A 21927-nucleotide genomic window follows, 5' to 3' on the forward strand; every position below is an offset into this window, starting at 1 on the left:
ATTCAACATTCTTTGAGATAAAAACTTTCACAAAACTGGGTGCAGAAGGAACATAACACAATAAATACCATACATGACAGACCCACAGCTAGTATCATACTGAACGGAGAAACACTGAAAGCCTTTCCTCTAAGATCTGGAACAACTCAAGGATACCCACTTTCACCACGATTATTCAACATAGTACTGGAAGTTCTAGCTAGAGCAATCAGATAAGAGAGAAGAAAGTGCATCCAAATTGGAAAGGAAGAAGTCAGATTATCCTTATTGGCAATGTAACCTTATATTTAGAGAAACCTAAAGACCCCACTGAAAAACTATTAAAATTAATACATTCAGTAAAGTTGCAGGATACAAAATCAACATAGAAGAGAAAAAGGAAGTAGATCTCTTAGCTGCTGCTAACCAAGCCGTAGGGCTCGGATATGTACAGTTAATTCTTTAAATACTCTACCATTAAAGTATGAAGGAGGAGCCTTCTCCTCCCACTGCCCCGCTCCTTAGTCTGTATGTTGCCATTTTGCTAATATTTTCTCCATCATGGTGGTTACTATTGAAGTTTCTTATAATTCCGAATCTCCTATGCAAAAGAAATGCAGTGGTGGAGGAGGAGGCAAGCCCTGATGTTTGCCATGGAATCGTCGTCCCTGAGGGACTCTCCATTTCCTCGACGCATCTGAGCCCTCTTCCAGTTGACTTAGAGTCTGTGTTCCTTCTACCTCTTTCTCACTTCCCTTTTACTTTTTAGCCCACTGTATTCCAGTGTCCACCACACCACTCTCCCGAGACTACTTTTGTCCAGGACAAAGCAGTTAATCCAATGGCAATTCTGAGTCCTTCATTTGACACCATTCACCACTCTGTGTTGAAGAGATCTATTCCTTTGCTTCAGTAACTTCCCACTCTATCCTGGCGTTCCTCTTTCCATGCTAACTTCTCCTTCTCAGTCTTCTTTAGGAGCTCTTCATCCTCTAATTGTGGCTTAAGAACCTTTTTTTTTTTGCAAAATAAAAAAAAAAAAAAAGATCACTAGGTAAAACCAATGCAAAAAAAAAAAAAAAAAAAAGAACCCTTTTTTTTTTTCTTTTCCTTTTATCATTGTTCTTCCCTAGACACCCATCTTTTTTCACTCATTGCATTGTTCCTGACCAGTCTTACCCACTCCAGAGGTTTTGGTTGCCAACTTTATCTGATGACTCTAAATGTTGATCTCTAGTCCAGAACGTTTTACTGAACTGTGTACTATGTTCAGATGCCTACTGCACATTTCTACTTGTTTATCCTAGAGAAGCCTCAACCTAATAGTCCCAAATTAAACTATCATCTGCTCTTCTAATTTATACCTTCTACTTTGTTCCAACACCCAGGGGATAGCACCTCCCATTTGCTCAAACCAGAAACCTGAGTGTCATTCTGTACTCCCTGCTCCTCTCATCTTTCTCTCCCCACATCTTTGCCAAGTTCATTTCATTCTTTAATATCTTTTGAAATTGTCTATTTCTTTCTATCATCATTGCCACTTCTGGGTCAGTCCTCTCTTATGTGGGTTATTATAAGGATCTCCCAGCCTCCTGTCATATTCTTTCTCATTCCTCCTGGGATTCCCTATTCCTTTCAGAATAAAGTCTAAACTCATTAATATGATTTCCAAGGACCTGTATCATCTGTCTACTCACCTCATCAGCCTGTTCTATTGTCACTATTCCTCTCCACCCCACTCCCTAACTCTGCTGCAGCCAGTTTGGCCACGTTTGGATCCCTAAATGCAGCAGTCCTGAACCTTTTTAGCACCAGGGACCGTTTTCATGGAAGACAATTTTTCCAGGTACCAGGGAGCATGGGATAGTTTCAGGACGATTCAAGCACATTACATTTATTGTGCAGTGTATTTTTATTATTACATTATAATGTATAATGAAGTAATTATACAACTCACCATAGGTTGGGAACCCCTGCCTAAATGTGCCATATGCTTGTGTTAACACATGCCTATGGTCGCTTCTTCAAATTATTTAAATTTCCTATTGCAGATGAACATTGACAGTCTGGTTGTAAATAACCCTGGCTTCAAAATAGAATTCCATAAATATTTTAAAGACACTACCATAAACTCTGTGCTAGGTAACATCAGTGGTGAGAGAGAGGTAGAAATACCAAGATTAATGCACTGCACCATTGGCCATGAAGGAGTAGGCATTGTTGGAGGGGAGTTAGAGACCTGACTGTAACACAATCCAGTTCATATAATGCAGGCATAGACCAAACGCTTTAGAGGTTCATGGAAAAGAGAAAGAACTGGAGGTTTCTAAGAAGGCATAATTCAGATATGGAACTTGATTAGACTTAGAAGGCTGGGCAAGACTCCAGTAGTCAGGGGGTGGGGGGAGCTGGGTTGGCAACTTCCTGTCTTTCCTGCTTCAGAGTTAATACTGCCCATTTGGGGGAGGTAATTTTTACTAAAACAATGCTTTGATCATGCCATTTACTGGCTAAGAGACATTGGATATTTTCTGCTTCCTCCAGTATAACAGCCAAATTCTCTGTAATTGGCCCCAACATACAGTTATTGTGTACTAGCTGACTTTTTTTTTTTTTTTTTTGAGACAGAGTCTTGCTTTGTTGCCCAGGCTAGAGTGAGTGCCATGGCGTCAGCCTAGCTCACAGCAACCCCAAACTCCTGGGCTCAAGCGATCCTCCTGCCTCAGCCTCCCGAGTAGCTGGGGCTACAGGCATGCACCACCATGCCCGGCTACTTTTTTCTATATATATTAGTTGGCCAATTAATTTCTTTCTATTTATAGTAGAGATGAAGTCTCGCTCTTGCTCAGGCTGGTTTCGAACTCCTGACCTTGAGCAATCCGCCCGTCTTGGCCTCCCAGAGAGCTAGGATTACAGGCGTGAGCCACCGCGCCCGGCGTACTAGCTGACTTTTAAGGTCATTTACAAACCTGAGTCTGTGATCATATAATTCTGCCATAATAGTTTTATTCTCTACAACTTCCCTATACACCTCATATTTCTACCTCCTGGCTTTGATAATACCAGTCTATTCTCTTGGATGTAGTTGTCTGTCTTCCTTTATTAAAATTTATCTTTTAAGTTTTTTGTAAAAATTGCAGATCATATCAGATCAAAATGATATTTCTTGTCTCTGAACATTCAGAACAATTACTATGCATAGGATTTATTTGAAAGTCACACACATCCTTGACATACTCTTCTGTTATTTGAATCTTTTATCATGTATATACATAGATAAGGATTAAGGGAATGTGTAAAAAAATTGATCTAAGATATAACATTATGGGTTCTTTTTCCTTGAATGTCTTCTCATGTACTTTTATTTTTATAGAAATTTAAATTTCCTGAGTAGTAGGAAATTTAAAACATACTTACGTATGTTTTATAATGTTGTAGAGAAAACCAATTAAGTAACTATATCTAACTCTATCCAAGGGCTCAAATTAACTTGTAAGTCTTTACATGTTTTTTCATGAATATGCTGTTAAATAAGTAATTTGAAATATTTTTGGTTTAATTATTATATCATACAGATGAAATATGATAAATAGTGTTTTCTAAGTAGGCATCTTATTTACTTTTTATTATGTTATTTTTAAAGTAACTTCAAGTACCTAAATATATCATTAACAATAGTACGTTTGGACTTATGGAGCCAGTTGCTATAGAAAGATTTTTTTTTTGATGGAAAGTAAGAGTAGCTTAATGTTTGTTCTAACTCTAATATTTGAGATTGGCTTGTAAAATCTATTATAATTTTCCTTCTGCATATTATCACAAGTGCATTATTTTATTGATGGGAATTGTCAGTAGACACCCTCTTTATCTGGTTTACCTAATAAGCTTTTGAGAATAACTTTGCATCTCAAGGGGTCTTGGACCTAAAAGGAACCTAAGAAACAGCTAGTTCAGTCCTTCACCTCGTATCTTTGCCTCTGCTTCTGTCTCTTTCTTACAACACACATATACACATTTTACAGCTGAGAAACTGAACTCCATTTAGATCAAACTCTGCCCAAGGTAGCAAAGGAGTCTTCAACAATCTCTGTGCCTTCTGTTTTATATTCAGCTTCTTTTCCCTTATATGATTTTAAGGTGACTCATATGTAATTTTAGGGTCCCCAATTTGTCCAAAGTAAACACCTGTGAGTCTCTGATAATTCTGAAGTTACTACCACTGGTCAGTGCTTTATTGAAAACATTTCCCCTTTAAAGAAAACCTTAAAACACAATTATGATGCTTGAAAGAGATAACTGTAGCCCATGAAGAAGGCATGATCACATTTTAATAATAGTTTTCCCATTTATTCCTAGAAGGGAGGGAAGCCAGGAGGGCCCTGGAAAGGTGACATTTAGTGGAGACAGAAAGGAAGGAAGAGCGCTGAGGCACTAGGCGAATAGTACTCGAGATGCTCCGTGCGCCGGGGCATGGTGAGCAGCCAGAGGGCGGTGTGGACACACTGGATCCCGGGCACAGCCCGACGTGAACTTCACCTCTCCTCCAGCCGCATCTACAGAAACCCGAGAAAGGAAGACGTGTATTATTCAGAGAAATGACTGAAGAGAGATGAATGTCACAGTGATTAAGGGAATGAGCCATTTAACCAAAAGCTAGAAAAATAACAAAAAATGAGGAAGGAAGAAAGAAGCTGAAATTGTATAGTAAATTACCAATTGAAAAACAAAAATACACACAAAATATCTTTGCAAGCAAATGCTGTATGGCCTTTCACTACCCATCCCCTGCCCACTCTTGCTTGATTTAGTATGTGGTTTTCATGAGTTTGAGTGAAGGAAAGCAGCTTAATTACATCAAAGGAGGTTATAAGGAATTGCTATTTCGAACACCTGTTCTATACATGGTGTTGATTTCTAACTTGCTATTGCACCATAACAGTATCCCATCACTTTAAATAGTTGACTGATGGCTTTAGTCTACCTTTTCTCTATTTTAGGCTAGTCCAATACTCAGCCCCATGTTAAAGAGGGTTTAGTATTGCTGGTTCTCCAGCAATACTTTGGTTATTCCCAGAATAACCAAAATTCATTGTATTTTTTTTTTAATATTGATAGGTGTTTACTCATGGAACCACAAAAAGAAAACCTACATTCTTTTGAGAGATGGAATAACATATTGCTTAAACGTGTGGGCTCTGGAGTTAAACTGATGGAGTCATGTCTGGCTTTTAACCCTCTGTGCTCACGTGTAAACTGGGGGTTCCAATAGCATCAGCCTCACTGGACTTTTCGTTCAACAGATGTTTGTCGAAGCCAGCTATGTGCTGGGTCCTTTGTAGCCCTAGGGAAATAATAGACACAAACTGAAAATAAACGGTGTGGTATGTTGGAAGGTGCAAAATGCCATAGAGAAAAAGCATGGTTAAGGGGATGAGAGTCTTGGAGGGAGGGAGGGATACAGTTTTTAAATAGGATGCTCAGGATAGACTTAAGCAAAAAGGTAAAAATGAAGATGTTGGGAGTCATGTAGACGTGTGGGGCAGATTCTTTTCCTGTCACATTCTAGGCAGCTAGCTAGCCCGAGTGCTCTGAGGTGCTCCCGAGTGTGCTAGGAGGTTTGAGAAAGCGCAGATGCCGGCGTGGCTGGAACTTTAGCAAATGAGATGAAGCGAAGGAGGAGATGAGTCCAAGAAGTGGAGAGGGGGGGTTAGTGGAGTAGGGCCTTGTGGGCCCCGGTGAGGACTTGGGCTTTTGCTATTGAGTGGAATGGTGTTGACCACAGGAGAGGGTTTTGAGCAGAAGGGTCACTTTAGCTTCTGTGTTGAGAGTCCGCATCACAGGGACAAGTGTGGAAGCAGAGACCAGAGAGTAAATGATTGCGGTCATCCAGGTGAGAGGTGGCAGCAGCTTGGACTGCGGTGGGAGCCGCAGCAGTGGTAGAGAGATGACTGAATTGTAAATATGTTACAGGAAGGCAGTCAGCCGCTTGGGTGTGGGATGTGAGAAACGCGAGTCAAGGATTTTGGCCCAAGCACTTGGAGGTATGGTGTGGAGTTGCCGCTAAGAAGGGGGAGACTATGGATGGAGCAGGTTTTAGGGAGGATCTCAGAAGTTCAGTTTTGACATGTTAGGTACGAGATGCTCATTAGACACCCGAGGGAAGATGTCGAGTTGTCAGAAACATGTACGAGTCTAGAGTTGGGCAGATAGGTCCACACTGGAGATGCACTGAGAGAATTGTCAGAGTATAGTGGAATTCCAAGCAATGAAATTGGACAATATCACAAAGAGTTTGAGATATGGAATCATAATACTAGGTACCACCACTTACTAGCTGAGTGACTTTGGGAAAATCACTTCGCTTCCCTGTGACTCAGTCTCTCCATCTGCAAAACAAGAAGAATAAGAGTAACTGCCTCATGGGGTTGTTGTGAGAATTAAAATGACTAATATCTATGAAGTACTTAGAACATGGTATTTAGTCATGTTCAGTAAGCATTAACTTAATTTTCATTACAACTATTCTGTATACCTGTGGGGCATTGCAAATATATCCACTCATATTTTTATTAATGTAGCATTGTGGCTTTTCTTCCAGTGGTGGTGTTATGCTTCTGGTTTGCACTTATTATTTGCTACTAGGAATCCCACTGAGTTGGTTTTGCCTCCAGAATTAAACTGACCTGGATTTTTTATATTAGCTCTGCCTCAGCTATTGATCTATTGATATCTTTTTTACTTTCTTTTCTTTTCTTTTTTTGATGATATCTTTTTTAAAAAAGCTTATATATATATATATATATCTTATTATAGTGTCTGTTACTTGTTCCGAAAAAAGTCTTACATGTTTCTTCAGTGCTGCTTTCCTTTGCTTTTCTCAGTGCTCAGCAGAGGAGCAGTCAGGTTCACAAGAAAACCACAATTGGAAATCAGGTAGGAATTACACAAGAGAATCAGTGCATGCCTGCCCCAAAGAATTTGAACTAAATTGCTTGATTGACGATTTTTTTAATGCAAATTAATCACGTGCAAATTTTGCTTGAAGTGCAGCTTTTTATTTTGTTTTGGTTTTGCTTTTAAAGTTTTTGGAGTGAATTTCATTTCTTTTTGGCTATTTTATGCAGTTAACCATATTGATTTATTTTAAATAACTTTTCTGCTACTTGCTCTGCATTTCAAACGTGACTCCTCGTGTCCTATTTTGCTTGCTTACATTACTCCTAAATGGAATTTAACATTGAATCTGTGAGTCAGTTCAAGGTTAAAATTTGGTGAGTAGTTGCATGAGCTTTCCGGGGCTGCTGACTAGTTCACACGTTTGCACAGCTTGGTATCAGTGAAGGGACAGCTCATAAAGAAGGCAGTTGTTGGATTTAATCTCTGCCACACTAAATTCTGGTGGTTAATGAAGATTCCTAAGAAGATCTCATCTTTTAAGTTTTTATGTTTTTGGGCTGACCAGCTGTCTCTGACTAATAGCGCTCTGCAGAGATTGTATTAACTCGACAGTTTGCTGTTTCTTTTATGTTCTATGTGATAATGAATATTTGTATTGTTATTTCTTTTCAAGTCAAAACAATGATGGTTTTATAGTTTTTTTAAGAAATGCAGAGGTACAATTATTGAACAAATTGAAACCTCTGGTCTAGATTTTTTTTTCCATTGTTTTGAAAGGAGAAGAGGTAATAACAGACTTTATTTTAAAAACTTTTTTTCTGAACTAAAGCATATAATTCTTTGCTATTTCAGGGAACCAATCTTCCGCCTTCAAGGCAAATTGTACGAGCTAAGTTCTGTAAGCTTTACTGTTGCTTTTTCATTTAGCTTCCCAAGGGCACAGTTTGTCTTTAACTGATTAACTCAACTAGCGCTTGCTACTAATTTTTTTTAAACTTAGATTGTCTTGTCCATAACACCCTATCATTGAAATAAAAATCCTATTAAGAGGGTTCATCCCTTCACTGCTAATAACTTGCTGTGATTGAAAGGTATGAACTAGTAAACTCTAAAATGCTGTAATATTAAACCCTTAACACTGTGGGTGCTTTGATATTTCTCTAATTTTAATGAGCCTTAAAATAATTAAAATCATTAATGATCTTCATCTCTGTCCTTTTATGCTATGTTGTTATAAGGTTTAAGCCTTTCTCTTCCCTTTGTATGATAATATTTCCCAATAAGTATAGATGATGCTTCTAAAAGGTGGGTGAATATTAAACATCTGATTTTGTTGTATTTGTTGATAAGCCTAACCGATTCCAAGTATTTTTACTTATTTTTTTTAAAAATAATGAAACAAGCAAAATTATATTATTGACATTTTATGTGGCTATAGACATTTTATGCCAGCTATCTTTTTTTTTTTTAATGGAAGTGTAAAGACACTGTCAAATGACTAGCCATAGGCATTTAGAAAAAAGTTACATTTCATTTCTACCATGGATGAAGCAGGCTTATCCTTCTAACTATGCACAAGTTAAAAATGAGATTGGAGGAGGGGTCATGATGTTTTGGAAGACACAGTCTTTGGACCTTAGACATATCTGGGTTCAAATTCTGTTCTGCCACTTAGGAGCCATGTGGCCTTGGACAACTTGAGCCTGAGTTTGCTCAATAGTATGATGGGAAGAGTAGAAAATAACTCAGTAGGGTGGTTATGGGAATCAGAAATAATATATATATAATGAAGTTTACAGCTAGGTACCAGATAAGTGTCCTGTAAAGAGTAGAAACCTTGCTCCCAGAAGGTAGGTGCTGCTTCTTGAAACTTTTTGGGGAAAAATATTAAGTATAAGAAAATTATAAAAGTTACAAAATGAGAAAAAACACTTGGGAAAATTGGAAGCTACGACAAATTGTTCTGATGCCTGCAATACCCAGATTGTGGCTGGATGTGGTATAAAGAATTTACCTACAAAAGTTTCTTGCTGGTCAGAAGCATCTCTAGCTCATAGATGTATATACTATAGGAGCAGCATTAGTAAAATAGCACAAATGCATATTTTCAACCAGAGAAAATTCAGAGCAGCTTTTAATTATATTACTTCCAAATGATAAAATCATGCTAATTATATTTTTCTGGGTACTTCAAAGCCCATACATTAAGGAAGTTTTATAACTAAAGGTAATAGAATTGGGTGAGTGTTATAATAGAATGTAGATCCCTTATCTAAAATACTTGGGGCCATTTGGGGGCAGACATGCCTTGAAGGTAAGAATTTTGGGGATCTTATAGCAACAATACATGGACTATATCATATATTACCCAACATTCCTGTGGGGTCAGAGGCAGCACCCTGTAATCAAACATGTTCTATTTCTGTAGTGAAACAAGTGAATAGTCACACTGAGTAGACTAAATGGAAGATATAAATCCTCTCACATTAGGTCAAATTTTGCTTCCAAATTTGTTTTAAAAAAAGAAGAAGAATAAAAGAAAAGAAAAAGGAAAAAAACCCACACAAACAACAACTTTAAATTTGCAAGTAAGGGTTTTTTAACCAGAATATATAATTTTCCGGAATCAAATTCAATAATTTATTCATGATATAATATATTTTAAGGAATGCTTTATTGTTATTCCTGCCTAGTAGAAATGAGTGATAATGACTTAAAATTTTTTTCTTTATGAATTTAAGTATCTGATGTTGGTTTGGGTATATATAAAAACAGTTTTGCCTATTAAGAGGCTTCAGTCCAAGTGTTACCAAAAACTCAGCACTTATGCACGAGGCTGAATCAGAAGAACTAGGACAAGTGGTTTGGGTAAGAGGAAAGAGGTTACTTTATCAGCAAGGGAAGAAAAATTGGCAGACCTTCTTGTTTTAAAATCCAAATTTGCTGAATATAGGCAGAAATACAGAGCTTTTAAAGGGAGGGCCCCTCAGTTCTAGGCTAATGGGATTATAGTTATTCTAAGCACCCTGTCTCTGCCAAAGACAAAGCCTGTGAACTCTGCCTGCCACCCACCTGGGAGTCTGGCACCAGTGGGAGTTTTCTCTTTTAACAAAGGATTTAATCTACCTCAGGGATGCAGGCCAGGCTGCAGTTCCCAAAAGAGTGGGGGGAATTTTAAAGAGATAGAAAAGTGTGTGTTGTCCCCCGTCCCCCCCCCCCTTCCCTCTGTTACACAGGGAGTCTTAGAGCCCAGCACTCTGACTGATGCTGGCTTTTATGGTTGGTGGGTCTGAAATACCCTGCAGTATCCTAGCAAGTGGTTCATCCATTTTGATATATTTTTTTAGGACTCCTTGTTGTAAGAGATTGCTGTGCACTATCTGTTCTGAAATATTTTAGAATGATTTCTGGAAAGCAAAATGTTTTCTTAAAGTCTAAACCCCATTTGTTTTTGTCTGCCTAAAAATTTCAATAGTTCTACAAATTAATGTCAACTAATGTACAAAAAATGTGAGCATATATTTCCCCTAAAGTTGGACTGGTTAGAAATTTAAATTTAAACTTCATTCATCTCTCCACTCATCGAACATGTATTTGAAACCTATGTGTACCAAAATCTGTGGTGAGTGTTTAGAGAGCTTCACCCTCAGGGAGCTCACAGCCCAGTGGGGAGGATGGTAAGTAAGAAAATTGAAGTCTGCCTTCTTTTCCAAGGCTAGCTCCTCCTGATTCTGGAGGTCTTACTCAAACATCACTTCTGCAAAGGGCTGTCCCTGAGTGTCAGATCTAAAGTTACACTCCCTCTCATTATACATAGATAATGTCCTATACTATCTATTATATTTTATTATCTGAAACAATTTTATTATTTTTGGTCTTTCTTCATTAGGATCTAAGCTCCATTGAAGTTATTTTTGTGTTGCTGAAAGCAGTGGAGTATCATTATAAGGTTTTAAGCAAAATCATATCGACATTTTAGAAAGATCCTTCTGCATATAGAGTGGATAAAGGCTTTGAAGGGGGGAGACAAGACTGGGAAAAGGACACTAGTCAGGAGGCTGTTGAAGACAAGAGATGATGGTGATCTGGACTTAGGTATTTGTATTGGATTTGAGGAGAAAGTGATGAATTTAAGAGATATTACCTCTGTAGAAAGCAATATGGAGATACCTCAGAGAGATACAAGTAGATCTACCATTTGATCCAGCAATCCCATTACTGGGCATCTACCCCAAGAAACAGAAGACAGTCTATAAAAAAGGCATCTGCACTAAAATGTTTATAGCAGCACAATTCACAATTGCAAAGATGTGGAAATAACCCAAGTGCCCATCAATATATGAGTGGATCAATAAAATGTTTGGTAGAACTCTGAAGTGTAGCCATCTGGTCTGGGACTTTTCTGTTTGGGGAGGCTATTAATGACTGCTCCAATTTCTGAGCTTGAGATTGGTCTATTCAGGAATTCTGTTATCTCCTGGGTGAACTTAGGGAGGTTATATGAATCCAGGAATTTGTCCATTTCCTCCTCGTTATGTAGTTTTTTATAGTACTTAAACATAATGTTTTGTATTTCTGTGATATCTGTTGTGAACTCTCCTTTTTCATTTCTTATTGAGTTTATTAGAGTCCTTTCCCTTTGAGTCCTTGTCAATCTAGCAAGAGGGCCATCAATTTTGTTTATCTTTTTGAAAAACCAGCTTCTGGTTTTGTTGATCTTCCGTAAAATTTTCTTGTTCTCCATTTCATTTAGTTCTGCTTTGATCTTCGTTATTTCTTTTCTTCTATTAGGATTGGAATTGGCTTGCTCTTCTTTTTCCAATTCCTTGAGTCTATTCATTAGGTTGTCAGTATTTAAGCTGTCTGTTTTTTGGATGTGAGTATTTATTGCTATTAGTTTTCCTCTCAGGTAAACTTTTGCTATATCCCACAGGTTTTGGTAACAAGTGTCTCCGTTATCATTTTGTTCGAAGAAACTCTTGATTTCTCTCTGAATTTCCTCCTTGACCCAACAATTTTTCAATAATAGATTGTTTAGTTTACATGATTTTGTGAGACATTGAGTGTTTCTACAGGAATTGAACTGTAACTTTATACCACTATGGTCAGAAAAGATACAAATTATACAAGGTAGAATTTCTATTTTCTTGAATTTTTTGAAATCTGATTTGCGGCCTAGGATGTGATCAATTTTGGAGAAGGATCCATGGACTGCTGAGAAGAATGTAAATCCAACTATATTTGGGTGGAATACTATCACTCTTTGCCGATGATATGATATTATACCTAGAAAACCCATGGATTCATCCAAGAGACTCCTGGATTTGATAAATGAATTTGGTAAAGTTTCAGGTTACAAAATCAATATACACAAATCAGAAGCATTCATATATGCCAAGAACCATCAAGCAGAAACTCAAATAAAAAACACAATACCTTTTACTATAGCCCCACAGAAAATTAAATATCTAGGAGTATATTTAACAAAAGATACGAAAGACTTATACAAGGAGAACTACAAAACACTAGAGAGAGAAATTGTAGAAGACATAAATAGATGGAAAAATCTACCTTGTTCATGGATTGGTAGAATCAATATTGTTAAAATGTCAATATTACCTAAAGTGATCTACAGAATTAATGTAATCCCCATCAGAGTACCACCATCATTCTTTACAGATCTAGAAAAAATAATTCTTCACTGTGTGTGGAACCAGAAAAAACCTCGTATAGCCAAAGCAATCTTTTTTTTTTTTTTTTTATTTCGGCATATTATGCGGGTACAGATTTTAAGGTTTCAATAAATGCCCATTTCCCCCCTCCCCCCAAAGCAATCTTAAGTAAAAAGAACACACTGGGAGGCCTCAGTCTTCCTGACTTCAAGCTGTACTATAAAGCAATAATAGTTAAATCAGCATGGTAATGGCACAAGAACAGAAGAGTCCATATTTGGAATAGAACTGAGATTCCAGAGATGAAACCATCTGCATATGGTAACCTAATCTTTGATAAAGCAGACAAAAATACACAATGGGGAAAAGAATCTGTCTTCAATAAATGGTCCTGGGAAAACCAGATAGCTACATGCAGAAGATTGAATCAGGATCTCTACCTCTCACCTCTCACAAAAATCCACTCAAGATGGATAACAGATTTAAACCTAAGGCATGAAACCTTAAGAATCCTAGAAGAAGATGTTGGGAAAACCCTATCAGACATTGACCTAGGCAAAGAATTCTTGAGGAAGACCCCCAAGGCAGTCACTGCAGCATCAAAAATAAACAAATGGGATCTGATCAAATTAAAAAGCTTCTGCACAGCCAAGGAAACGATCATTAGAGCAAATAGACAACCCACAGAATGTGAGAAATTATTTGCTCTCTACACTTCAGATAAAGGTCTAATAACAAGAATCTATCTAGAACCCAAAAGAATTAACAAGAAAAAATCAAACAACCCCATCAAGAAATGGGCAACAGAAATGAACAGAAACTTCTTCAAAGAAGACAGAATAATGGCCTGCAAAGATATGAAAGAATGCTCAACATCTCTAATCATTAGAGAAATGCAAATCAAAACCACAATGAGAATACCACCTAACCCCAGTGAAAATGGCCTGTATCAAGAAATCCCAAAACAACAAATGCTGGCAAGGATGTGGAGAGACAGGAACACTCTTACACTGCTGGTGGGACTGCAAATTAGTGCAACCTTTGTGGAAAAGAATTTGGAGATACCTCAAACAGCTAAAAATAGAAATGCCATTTGACCCAGCAATAGCATTGTTAGGCATCTACCCAAAAGAACATAAGACATTCTATTATAAAGAAATCTGCACCCAAATGTTTATGGCAGCACAATTCACTATTGCACGGTCATGGAAACAACCCAAGTGCCTGTCAATTCATGAGTGGATAATTAAAATTTGGTATATGTTCACAATGGAATATTACTCAATTCTAAGAAACGACAGCGAGCTAGCACTGCTTATGCTATCCTGGATTAAGCTTAAGCCCATTACCCAAAGTGAGGTGACACAGGATCAGGAAAATGGGCTCCACATGTACTTGCCATCAAATTGGTACTGACTGATTAAAACTATGGTGCTCAAATGGTGGTAGTGTGCACCAGGGATTTGGGGTGGGGGGAAGACCCACATCTTAGGGATGTGGTGAGCATTGTGGAGGGGAAGGGCATACCCCCTAACCTTTCCTAGGGAGAGGCAAAGATATAAAATGTAACCAAAATGTCAAAAAAAAAAAGTAAGAAACATTTATTGGGTGTCGGGCGGCTGGGAGGGCTGAGGAGGGGATGAGTGTGTACTTACGTAATGAGTGCCATGCTCACCACCTGGAGGATGGACACGCTAGAAGCTCTGACTCGGGGCAAGGCTGGGGGCAAGGGCAATATATGTAACCTTAACAATATTTGTACCCCCATAATATGATGAAATAAAAAAGAATAAATAAAATGTGGTATATGTATACCATGGAGTAGTATTCAGCTATAAGAAACAATGCACCTCTTGTATTTTCTTGGATAGAGCTGGAACCCATTCTACTAGGTGAAGTATCCCAAGAATGGAAAAATAAGCACCACATGTACTCACCAGCAAATTGGTTTCATTGATCAACACCTACATGCAAATATAGGAATAACATTCATCGGGCATCAGGCAGATGGGAGCGGGAGGAGGGGACGGGTATATACATACATAATGGGTGTGATAAGCACCGTCTGGGGGATGGACACACTTGAAGCTCTGACTTGGGGAGCAGGGGCAAGGGCAATATATGTAACCTAAACATTTGTACCCCCATAATATGCTGAAATAAAAAAAGAGATATTAATAGGAATAATAAAAATATCCTGTGAGCTGGGTGTTAGGGAGAGCGGTGGAGACTATCTGCAGTGCCATCCAGATCCCTGATTTAGGCACAGGTAAGATGGCGGTGCTTATCACTGAGAAAGCCAGATTCGGATCCAGAGTCAGGAAGGGTAGATTTTTGAATGTGAAACACTGTGGAAGTTTGAAGTAAAAATGTCCAGTGGGAAATTGGACAAAAGTGTATACAGTCCATGAGAGACAGGGAACTTTTTATTCCAAAGGTATTGGTCAGCCATGGAAGGATTTCCAACAAGGAAAGGTATGGATTATTGTGCTGGAAAGATCTATCAGCCATATGGAGTGGATTGGAGCAGTAAAACTAGAGGTATGGAAATTGGTGAGGATGCTTATGAAGGAATTCAGATGAGAAAATGTTGGTAGAAGCTGGTATATAGGAGAAGGGACAGATTCAAAACATATCTGGGGGTAGAATTTGAAGGGTTGTGAGTATTTTTGTGGGTGGGAGGTTAAGTCATCCTTCCAGGCTGATGGCTAAGGGGACCCACTTACAAAGGGAGTGCAGGAGAAGGGGAAGCAAGTGTCAGCAGAGATGGGAGACGAAGGTCCTGAATTCAATTTGGGGTATGTTGTGTCTATTGGAGACATCACTAGGGTTTGAGGTTCAGGATACATGTAGTCTAGAGATAGAAGTTTCATAGTTGTGTCTGTCTGTCTGTCTGTCTGTCTGTCTGTCTGTCTCTCTGTATAAATGTGTGTGTGTGTGTACACACAGAGTAGCTGAAGCCATGGGAGTACATGAGATCACTCCCAAAGGATGGGAGCATGGAAAGAAATACAGGATTTAAAGCATGCTAGAGAAAGAAGAACTGGAACAAAATGAGGAACTGAAAAGGAGTCTAGGAAATGATGAGAGACACAGGAAAATGTGGAGAGTAGTAGAATGAAAGCTAAGGGGAGAGAATGTTTCAAGGGAGGGAATGGTCAATACTATTAGATGTTTCCGAGAGCCCAAGGAACTTGGAGAAAGTTGTTAGAGAGTTGGATTATGGAAGGCCCTGTGTAGTTTTGGGGACCCTCTGAGGGTCTAGTGATAGCACCAGTTCTCTTGTCCTTGTGAATTAGAAGGTAGCATAAAGCTGAGAACACAGGCAATTGAATTGATATTCTGAGCTGGGGTTTTTCTAAGGAGGCAGCATATATGGTCAAGAGAGATGGTGAGTTGGAGTTTTGGAGAGAGGTTGAGTGAGGTAAAGGACTATCTAATCTAATATGGATGGTTTGATAGATGTTTTAGTTGGGATGGGTCAACCAAGTAACAAACAACCCCAGAGTTTCAGCGGCTTGGCATAATAAAAGTTTTATTCACTATGCTGTAACAATTCAACGAAGGGCTTCAAGATGGGGAGGCAGCTTGCTTCATGTGGTCAGTAACAGACTGGACTTTGGAATACTCTTCATTCTTCCAGCAGATGGGAAAGACACAGACGCCTGAGTGAGGGAGGATTTTAAGGACCACCACATAAGTGGCACACATCACTTTTGTTTATAATGCATTGAACAGAACTCGGTCATCTGGGCTCACCTAACTGTAAGGGAAACAGGAAAATACAATCTGAACTTGGGCCTAGGAAAAAGAAAACACACAAGAAGATGTTGACTGGAAATTGAAAGGAAATGGACAAGGTAGGGTACTGGAAGTTTTACTGACATCAGAGAAAGTGTGTGCTAGGATTAAGGGAAAGAAATGATGAGGTGGGAGGTTGACGTCAGTGGGTGGGATGCTGTGTTTCAAGGATTAAGAGTCAAGAGAACGTCGCCTGAAAGTCAGAGGTGTTACTGGAATAAGAGAGCACAGACGCCGGAGGAGTGCCGCAGCAAGTGGTAGCCACAGGTATTTGTGGAACATTGTTGGTCTTCAGAAGGTATGGGGAGCTGAATAGAAATGGGGTGAAATCGCCTGCGTTTGAATATGTTAGAGGCCAGGAGGATTGATGTGACATTTACAGTGTCAAATAATTCATTCCTTTGGCTTTGAGAGTCTAGGACAAAAAGGCATCACTAAAATGCTCCTTGGCCCCAGACTATATCCAACTGAAATTCCTTAAAGACTAGAGCAGGTGCTTGCACTAACTGGGGTATCGGGATACCTCCTAGTCTCACGTGCATTGTCTGTTCTGTTTGCCATCAGTATGACCAGTATTGTTCTAACTTTAGATTGCACTGGAGTATGAAATTTGGCTTTCCCTAGCCTACAAGTCTCCAGGTAACTGGGTTATCAAGTTTTTGCATTGTAGGCGCAAACAGAAGAGACCTTTTCTATCCAAGCAGGGTTTCTTCCCTGTCTGCTTTCTGAAAGCTAGTTCCAGCAGACACTAGTCTCTTCTTCTTAGGACTTCCTACAGGTCTCAAAATATTGCCAATGCACCCCAACATCCTGAAGTTTTCCTACCATGTCCCCTAGTTCTTCAACTTCTATGAGGACATGATTGAGTCTAATGTTAAAAAGGTGGGAATTTAATCCCTCATTTTGCAACTGGGTAACAAGGATTGCCAACTTCCTACCCTAAGATAGAGGGCTCCTTCCAGCCCTCCCTCCCTCTTTCCCCATTAGGCTAATTCCACCTTTTAGGGTCTGTTACTCTTAACCCCTACCCTCATCTGACTTCCTGGTGCCAATACCTATACCAGTTAGGATCCTTTCAGATGTAAATGACCTTGGAAAAAAGGAAATTTATTAATTTATGTAATTTAACACTTCAGGGATAGAATTAAGTACTGTTCAATCCATGGTTCAAAGAGTATCACAGTAAATTGCTTCCTTTCCATATTTTTGGTCTGCTGCTTTGCTGTTGGGCCATTCTTGGGCTCCAAAGGCTTGCAAGATGCCTACCTTCAGTCCACATGGAATTTCCTTCCTAGTTTGAATCCAGCAGAAAAAAGTCTTTCTCCCAGGATTTTCTGAAAAACTCCTGAGATTCAGTTTGATTGGACTGGCTTGGATCCTGTGCTTGTTCCTGAACCGATCACTGTAGACAGAGAATGAGATCTACTGATCAACTTAGGCCACATCATATGGGACAGGGGTGGCCCTTCACCAGATCTCAGGGCGTGGACCAGGGGTGGGGATGGGGGTGGGCTGCCTCTCCACCCAAAAGTCAGAGCCGTCGTTGGAAGCAGATGGGATAGATGCTGGAGGAGGTGCATCACAGATGAAGGCAGGTCCTTGCTGAGCAGCGTTTGTCTTCAAAACAATCTAATTTGGTTAACAGGATTCTTGTTTATGTTGTCGTCTTAAAGGAATATAAATGGCTATTACCTCATTATTAAAACCCTACAGTTTGTTTATTGATTAAATTTAATGATTTTTCCAATTTACTCTCTGACTCCCGCTCCCCCACTTTCCTTTTAAAAGTAATTCTATTGACTATACTAGGTTAAGAAGCAACATAGTGTAATGGTTCTTCAGAGCTGGGACTGTGACGTCAGCGTGTGGCATGGGCAAATGATTTAACCTTACTGTTCCTCAGATTTCTAATCTATAATAATATGATAAAATAGTAACTGCCTCATAAGGTTCTTATAAGTATTAAATGAATTAATACTAGTTAGGTACCTAGGTATGGTTTTAGGTGTTTTACACGCATTAACACATTAACTCCTCCCCAAAATTCTGTGAGGTAAGTATCCTTATTATCTCAGTTTTATAGATAGGGAAACTGAGGCATGGAGAGGCCACATGTTGTGCTCCGCCACAGAATGTAAATTATAGTACCAGGATTCAAATACAGACAATTTGATGGTACACCTTGTTCTCTTAATCAGTGTTTACACTACTTCTAATAGTTTGTAAATTGCATCAAGAACCTCATTTCATAGTTTCAATTATGCCAAACCACTTCATTTAAATTCATTTGCTATTTTTTTATTACCTAAAATTTTTCTCATAGAAAAGCTGTTAGCTTTGAAAAAAATGAACGTGGGTTTGTATAAATTAATCTGATTAGCAACCAAAAACTGTAATAGCTGTCTGAATTTGTTTTCATTTTATCCCCTAATTCTATAAAATATCTCCAAAGGAGCCAATCAGTAGCTTATAAGATACAGCAATCATTATTTTAATAAAATAGAGATTGGAGTCCATGAAAGCCACACTTAGTTAAATATACAGCCTGTTAATTTAAATCTAGAGTTTTATTTGGAATAGCAGTTAAGGTATGTGGCTTAATGGTTTTTTTTCCAGGCAAAAACACGGAATTACTTACTGTATTTTTACCAAGTTGCATCTTAATTGAAAGTTTAGAGCTTAAAAATCAGTGAGGAGAGCATTCTGTCTATTCTCAATTACTTATTAAAACCCCTTCAGTAGGTAGAATCTAGCCCCACACCTCCGCTGTGGTCTTTCCCTGGGGAAGTAGAGGCCCGGTCTTGTCTCACCAGGGGAAGAGTGGCTGCTGAAACAAAGGCCTCTGTTGCTCTGTGGCTACCCTCTCTCCCTTCCTGCTTCCCTCTTCTTCCCTTGTCTCCTTTGTCCTCTTTACCCTTTTTTTCATTTTTTTTTTTTTTTTTACAAGCATGGTATATTTGATTCCAAGCAAGCTAACAAGCTAAATTCCTATGTGGTTCAAATTCCCTGGAGTTTTGATAACATTTTAAAACTTTAACATCTCCCTCTTGGAGAAGCTATTATTTAATTAACCATTGTGTAATTTCAGACCTGAACATTCCCCTGAATTAACATATAAATGACATCTTGATGTCCTCCTGTTCATGACTATTTTTCACTGCTTTATGGACATCGAGGTTGCATCATTTCCTTGGTCCTGGATGAGAAGCCCTCACTGTTTTAATCACCACTGCTTTCATTTCAACTCCACCTGTCACATAGACGCTTTCACCTCTTTGCTATACAGCCCCCCGGGTGGTGCAAGGGCTCCATGTGGGTTTTTGCTTCAGCCCGCAAGAAAAGTTGCGGGTTATCTTCATGTAGGCAGTCCATCAAAGGCCAAACCCGTATCCGTGGGGAATGCCAGCGGGGAGCTCCCGGACATCTCAGCCAGCTTTACTGCAGCTTCGTCGTGGTGGGATTGCTCCCATTCCCCTCCCTTACTGGCTGGCTCATTCTCTAGTCCTTTGGTCACCAAGACTTTTTATGGAGTTGGTCAGGATAGAGCTGTTTGTTACCCTAACAAAACTAAAGTCACTCTTTAAGTTTTCCTCAGTTCTTGCTTCAGTTCTTCCCTCATGTGCAATGTGTAGCTTATTTAGCACAAAGTATCAGTGTAACATGTAATTTTGAACCTATAGTTTTCATTTAATCCTTTGCACTCACTTGCTTTTTTCTCAATTCCTTGATTCTACTTGGGATTTAATTTTTTAAATACCTCAGATTTTACAAAGTGCGGCAGTAGAATAAAAAACTGGATTTCTTTTCATATAAACTTATTTATTTGGATTTTTTATATTTCAAGTTATTGATACATTCAAAGAGTAATTTTAATCTCTGTAATTTTTGCTAACCGTGTCGAGTCACACTTGACATCCGAGTGCAAAGGGTTAAGTTACATAAGAAATACTTGAACACATTTTCATTGTGAAAAAGTTAAATAATGCAGACAAAGTAAATATATTCTTATTCCCCACCCAATCCCACTCACCTCCGTAGGTATAACCGTTGTTATCATTTCGGAGTATGTACACACATACCCATACACACACAAGCACATGTGTGCACACAGACACACTGTGGTTTTACAAAATAAAAATAGGCACATCTTGTACATGTTTTACACTAGGATTTTGAGTGCCACAAAAGCAAGGAGTTTTGTCTCTTTTGTCTATTGATGTATCCCTAATGACATCTAGAACCTGGAGTATAGTAGGTGCTGAGTAAATATATTACCATTTGAAGTAGGACTCACTTTATTCACTTAATGATACCTATTGTAATAGAAATGTTTTCATGTAAATACATAGAAGACAACAAAACATCTTTTCCTGTGGCATAATATTATAGTATTACACAATATAGATGTGCAACACTTAATTTAACATTCCCCTAAATATAGGTGTTTATGTTGTTTCCAGTTTTTCCAAAATAGCTGAACAAGTTTATAGACCCAACAGCTATATATGTAAGTACTTAAATTCCTAGTATGGATAATTATATTTTTGATATCTGATAGAGAGAATAATATATTGTTTTGATTTGCATTTCCCTTATAAGTTGCAGAGCAGCCTTTTACATATTTAATGGACATTTGTATCCCTTCTCTTATGAAATGTCCAATGTGTCCTTTGCCCATTTTAAGGGGCTTTTGTGTTATTTTCTTACTGATTTTTAAGATTTTTTTATAGTTTGTATATTAACTTTTTTGTGTAACATACGGTGCAAACATTTTCTGCTTATTCATCACTGACTTTTTTATTTGTTGTATATTATAAAACAGAAAGTTATAATTTTGATTTAGATAATTTTTAACATTTTTATGGCACTTGTATCTTATTTATATTTTCTTCCCATAGTTTCATGGATTTTTATACTTAGCTATATAAAAATGAAATTGTTTTCTTGCTGATCACATACTTCTATCCTCTTAAACTATAGTCACTTATGTCCAGAACTTACTCGTGAGGACAAATATTTTTTATGCTTATTAGCTAGCAGTATTTTTCTTTTCTGAATGAAACATTCATACTTTTTCCTATATTCTCTTTGGAACTTTTTACTTTTATTGATTTATAACATAATTTTGATATAATAATCTTGACCTCTTGTCATATTAACAATTTTTTTTTCATTTTCTTGTATATGCTTTAGTTTTATTTATAAGGTTCTTGAGGTAAAGTTTTAAAAAATGTTTTGCAGTAATATCTATTGTTCTTTTTTCTTTCATTTCTTCTACTGCATTTGCTTTTAGAAAGGTAGTACCCACCTCAAGAGCAGTTAAATATTCACCCATGTGTTGACAGCATTTTTGTGAAGCCATTGTTGACAGTTGTCTCTGCAACGCACCTGGGATTTGTCATGGCACCTGGTACCAGATGAGGTACTCGGGGAGCAGAGTGTAGAGACTGCCAGGCTTCTGTACCTGCCTTTGCCACTTGCCAGCCACGGCAAGTTACTTAACATCTCTGTTCCTCTGTTTCCTCATTTGCAAAAGGAATGTGATTATTGCATCTACCTCTTAGGGTTGTTGTGAGGA

The 21927-nt window shown here is 38.3% G+C and overlaps 1 protein-coding gene across 7 annotated transcripts in view; it reads left to right on the forward strand.

Moving 5' to 3' along the window:
• DNM3 (dynamin 3) overlaps positions 1-21927 on the forward strand; it is a 515120-nt gene that overhangs the window by 201139 nt on the left and 292054 nt on the right. For 5 of the 7 annotated variants that reach the window (XM_012765123.2, XM_012765124.2, XM_076000385.1 and 2 more), the window contains exons 13-14: positions 6861-6912; positions 7729-7758. In XM_012765123.2, coding sequence (XP_012620577.2) covers positions 6861-6912; positions 7729-7758 — 82 coding nt within the window. The remainder of the gene's footprint in view (positions 1-6860; positions 6913-7728; positions 7759-21927) is intronic. The other 2 variants (XM_012765125.2, XM_012765128.2) reach the window with 1 other exon arrangement.

This window comes from Microcebus murinus, chromosome 2 (assembly GCF_040939455.1).
Source record: "Microcebus murinus isolate Inina chromosome 2, M.murinus_Inina_mat1.0, whole genome shotgun sequence".
In the NCBI taxonomy this organism is placed as follows: Eukaryota; Metazoa; Chordata; class Mammalia; order Primates; family Cheirogaleidae; genus Microcebus; species Microcebus murinus.